Raw genomic sequence first — 4,684 nt, 5'->3', positions numbered from 1 at the left:
CATCCCCATAAAATCGGAAAGCCATTGGAGAGTTTTGAGTCCTATTCAACACTTCAATATAGTACTTTTTCTTTATCTCTAGCTTTTTGTTCCAAGTACACTTATTCATAACAAAAGCTTTTATCTCTTTACTGTTGGATGCAGCAAAATACCCTATTTTGCTGCATCCAACTCTTTTTTTTTTTCCACAATATGTGATTAAAGACAACTTTAGGCCATCTCATGATTTTATCCCAATTCAATTCAAAAACATTGTGAGTTTTTTTGGGTTGTGTATAAGTTAGGGAAAATCAAATTTTTAAACTTATTTTGCACTCAATCTTTAATGATATGACTATGTCTAGAGAGGAGGAGATTGTCACTCCTAAGGAAAAATAAAAAAATTTAAGTCATTTTGCACTCAATCTTTATGACTAGGTTTAGAGCGGAAGAGTTTGTCACTACCGAGGATGTGGAAAAGTGATTCTCTGTTTTTGTAAAAAAAAATAGAAACTCAATAATTCATTAGTTTATGCCACATGATAATGATATACATTTATTATATTTTTAGTTTATAACATATAAATGATACATGATGATATGCATTTATTATATTTTTTTTTGTTGATTTAACTTATAAATTTTGTTAATATATCTTTTCATATTTATATGGCAATACATTTATTTAATATTGCAGATACTCGTAATTTAAAAAAAAAAAAAAACTTTTATATTTTTGTTTTTACCTAATTTGTAGACTCTTTCCAATTTCTTTATGAGTATCACCTTTTCCACACTGTTCTAAAGAATTTGTGAATATTTAAAGAATTTGTGAATATTTAACAATGGTAGCAATTTGGTTTCCTCCTCTGTTCAATTTAGCAAATTATGGGTAGTAAAGGCACAACGGGAAGCAAAGACTTTTCAAGTAATTTACTCGACTCTTTAATTAAGGCTGGGAAGCTGAATTCGAGATTAGTGGAAACCCGGAAGGGTTAATTTATTAGCTTTACATGATACTGATCATCATGACCACCAAGAACCAAAAAAAAAATCAAGGGCTATAGCAATAGAACTGCACTGAAATCTGTTTATTAATTTCCTCCATTATCTGTACTCAGACTTCAACTGATCATGTCTCCCCAAAACTGTGACCCAAATGAAATATACTGGAGATGGTCACTAAAACTAACTGAGAAGCTTGTTTCCTGGTCGTAATCGCAGTGAAACAGATCATCCATCTCGGGAGAATAGTTAAACCAGAGGAGAGAATCCATGCAAGTATTGTAAGGCGTAGAGGAAAAATCAGGGCCCTGTTCTTTGCCTAGTGAATTCATATCATGATTTTGTTCCACAAACCCGCTCTCTTGTGCACTGCACTGCCCAATTTCTTCCGGCGGAGGTACTCCACAGGTGTTTGTCTGAGCAATATCCAACGGTTCTAAATGCGGTGTGTCGTCTTTCTCAACTGTGGTTCTTCGGTCGCCGTCGTTGTTGCTTTCTGGTGACGGTAACTGAATATCTGAGCGAGCTTCTTCAGGGACAATGGTGGAACCCGTTGGCGATCTGAGGCGCGGAGTAAACTTGAAATCGGGAGATTCAGAGTTGAGATGTACTGCAGCGTCGTTGTCCGCGCCGATTCGTGGACTTGCCTTAGCAATCTGCCTCCGAGCCAGTGACCGTGCAAGGTTGTCGCCAGTGCTGCCCAGCTTCTTGCTCAAACGAGTATTCCAGTAATTCTTTACCTCGTTATCTGTTCTTCCTGGCACTCTTCCAGCGATCAATGACCATCTGCAGTAATGGACAAAATAAAAGTCAGCCTTTCAGATAAATTCAGATGGTAATGGACACAATAAAAGTCAGCCTTTCAGATAAATTCAGATAGCAATGGACACCATAAAATTCAGTCTTTCAGATAAATTCAGATAGGGTGATAAGTAGGGTTGGGAATAATGTTCAGTTAACAATGTATTAGTAAATGTGATTGATATCATTGATATATGTTAATTGGGGTTATGTTTGATGGTTGAGCAAAATATGTCAATTGGTTGTTGTATTGATTCTAATTCTTATCTGCATCTGCTAAGAGAAAATAATTTTTTTTCAAAAAATATAGTTAATATATCTTTATAAACAATCCATTTAAACTTCAATTAAATAAAGCAATAAACCAAAATCAAAGCTAAAAGTGAAAATCTAAATAAAAAGGGTGAAATGTTTTAAGGCAATAAACCAAAATCAAAATAAAAAATGGAAATATAAATCAATACGTTTAAAGCCTAATGCCACAGGTGGAATGCTCGGCAAAGAAAATGGAGGGACAATATACTGCTTTGGTTCCACTTCTTATTAATATTAGTAGATAAAGTTAACGGTAAATATAGTAAATGTGAAAATATAAATAAATTTACAGATGTAAGAAAATTTATTTAGAAAAAAATTAATTGATATATGTTTATAGATTATCTATTTAAAATTCAATTAAAATCTACCAAAATCAAAACCAAAAATGAAAATCTAATCCAAAATCAAAACCAAAAATGAAAATCTAATCCAAAAAGTGTAGGATGCTTCAATTGAATAAGGCAATAAACCAAAATGTGTGAAGCCTAAACCCAGAGGTGGAATGCTGGGCAAAGGAAATGGAAAAATGGAGAGACCATACACTGCTTTGGTTCTATTTTTTTATTAATTTTAGAATGTAGATAGGTTGTAAATACAATAAATGTGAAAATATAAATACCAATTTAAAGATATACTAAAATTTGTTTAGGGAAAAAATAGTTAATATATTTTATGGACCATATATTTGAAGTTCAATTATATAAGGAAATCAACCAAAACCAAAATAAAAAATAAATCAAAACCAAAATAAAAATCTAAATTAAATAATATAAAAAAATGAAATAAAAAAATAAACCAAAATTAAATAAATAATATAAAATATTTTAATGAAATAAAAAAATAAACCAAAATATATATATATATATATATAAATATATATAAAATGTTTCAATTAAATAAAACAATAAACCAAAATCAAAACTAAAAATAAAAATCTAAATCAAAACCTGTAAAACCTAAATCCAATATACCATTTTAGTTCTATTTCTTATTAATACTAATACCAGTACCTAGAGCTACTTTGCTGGTACCTAGAGCTACTTTGATTCCACTTCTGATTAATATTAATTACTAATACTTATACTGGTTATAAATATATAAATGAGAAAATATAAATTTTAATATAATAAATTATACCTGTTATAAATATAATAAATGAGAAAATATAAATTTTAATATAATAAATGTGAAAATATAAACAAAAATTTAGACTAAAATCTCCATCAATTACACCTATCAGCTTAATTACCTGTTACCGAGCAGATTATGGAGTCTTATAATAAGCTCTTCTTCATCTGCTGAAATGTGACCACGTTTAACATTTGGGCGGAGATGGTTCATCCAACGCAATCTGCAACTCTTTCCACGTCGCATCAGACCTGCAGGGAACAGGTACACATAGTGCACTAATGTGAGTTCACAATGGAGCAAAATATATATTTTACCACAATAGAAGTTTAAGGTTTAATCATAATCCAGAAGTTTAAGGTTTAATCATAATCCAGTGTTGTATATACAACATTGTATATAGTATAAGGTGGTTTTTTAATTGGGGTTTATTTTGAGTGGTTGGATAGAATGATTATTATTTTCGAAATTTCTTTTACTGTCATGATCATTATTATTATAATAGATTCAAATATAAGAAAAATTTGGCCTTGAGGATTATTATTGTAATAAGTTTAAATATAAGAAAAATCTGACCTAGTACTAACAAAAGCGCAGCCTAATAATTTTGATAATTATATAATAATTTTGATAATTATTATTGTAATAAATTCAAATATAAGAAAGGCTAACTTAATAGCAACAACCTCATGCTTGCTTTCCAACTAAGAGAGATGCTGATTTCATGTATCTTTTTCTTTAAAAATATATAATGCACCATGGAACAAACTCTCCCAGTTTTACCCACTTCTAATTCCAGATTTATTCCAACAGATCAGAATTCTGACTTGGGACTGAAAGAACCTGAGAAACTGTGCTAACGCCTCTGATAACAATGAAGGGTATTGAAAATTTCGAATGCTGTTTGTTCAAGATGATAAGCTGAGCAAAAATGATACCTGCATTTTGGGGAAGAGTACTCCAGCGTCCCACACCATTAGCTTCTATGTACGTCTTCAAAATCCTGTCTTCTTCTGGTGTCCAAGAACCTCGATGGAGCGCTCCATCTGAGGGTTTTGACAAACCCTTTGTTCGCCTCATGATTGAACAGAACAATCTTTAAGCTCGAGTATCAATGGAAGCAAGCAAAAACTGTGTAGCAGATCTCCGAAAAATGTGCTCAATTTTCTGCCCCCATAAACCTGCACAGGGCAAAGGGACTTTATAGGTCAGAGAAAATAATACACAAGACCAGTGAATCTGGAAGAGAATGGTAGTTGAGAATAATTTGAGTGTGTGGATGCAGAGTACTGGTTTAGATTTTTCAAACACGACATCATGTGGAGGCCATTAGCATTGAGATCCAATGAGACTACCTACTGCTCTACACTTAGTGGCGAGTGGGGAAGAATCTTTGATCTATGAAAACGATGTAATAGACATTGGGCCGTATTGCCACATATGCTCTGCCCCT

General features: G+C 31.9%; 1 protein-coding gene across 1 annotated transcript; it reads right to left on the bottom strand.

Annotated features, from left to right (window-relative positions):
- Positions 1–913: 913 nt before the first annotated feature.
- On the bottom strand, positions 914–4,480 carry LOC149222985 (transcription factor MYB3-like). The gene is made up of 3 exons (XM_089383207.1): positions 4,170–4,480; positions 3,353–3,482; positions 914–1,770 (listed from the first exon to the last, which is right to left on the bottom strand). Exons 1-3 carry the CDS (start codon positions 4,309–4,311, stop codon positions 1,104–1,106), a joined length of 939 nt encoding a protein of 312 aa, XP_089239333.1. The 5' UTR covers positions 4,312–4,480; the 3' UTR covers positions 914–1,103.
- Between the last annotated feature and the right edge of the window lie 204 nt (positions 4,481–4,684).

This window comes from Pinus tabuliformis, chromosome Q, assembly GCF_031772625.1.
Source record: "Pinus tabuliformis cultivar Carrire ecotype Pingquan chromosome Q, CPIR1, whole genome shotgun sequence".
Classification (NCBI taxonomy): Eukaryota; Viridiplantae; Streptophyta; class Pinopsida; order Pinales; family Pinaceae; genus Pinus; species Pinus tabuliformis.
This window is presented reverse-complemented; position numbering and strand designations above follow the sequence as displayed.

Excerpts from the sequence above, each read along its gene's own strand:
- LOC149222985 (XM_089383207.1), bottom strand. The coding sequence starts at position 4,311 with ATGAGGCGAACAAAGGGTTTGTCAAAACCCTCAGATGGAGCGCTCCAT. Across the intron at positions 3,483-4,169 it reads TACTCTTCCCCAAAATGCAG|GTCTGATGCGACGTGGAAAG; the intron begins GTATCATTTTTG and ends TGTTCCCTGCAG. Across the intron at positions 1,771-3,352 it reads CATAATCTGCTCGGTAACAG|ATGGTCATTGATCGCTGGAA; the intron begins GTAATTAAGCTG and ends CCATTACTGCAG.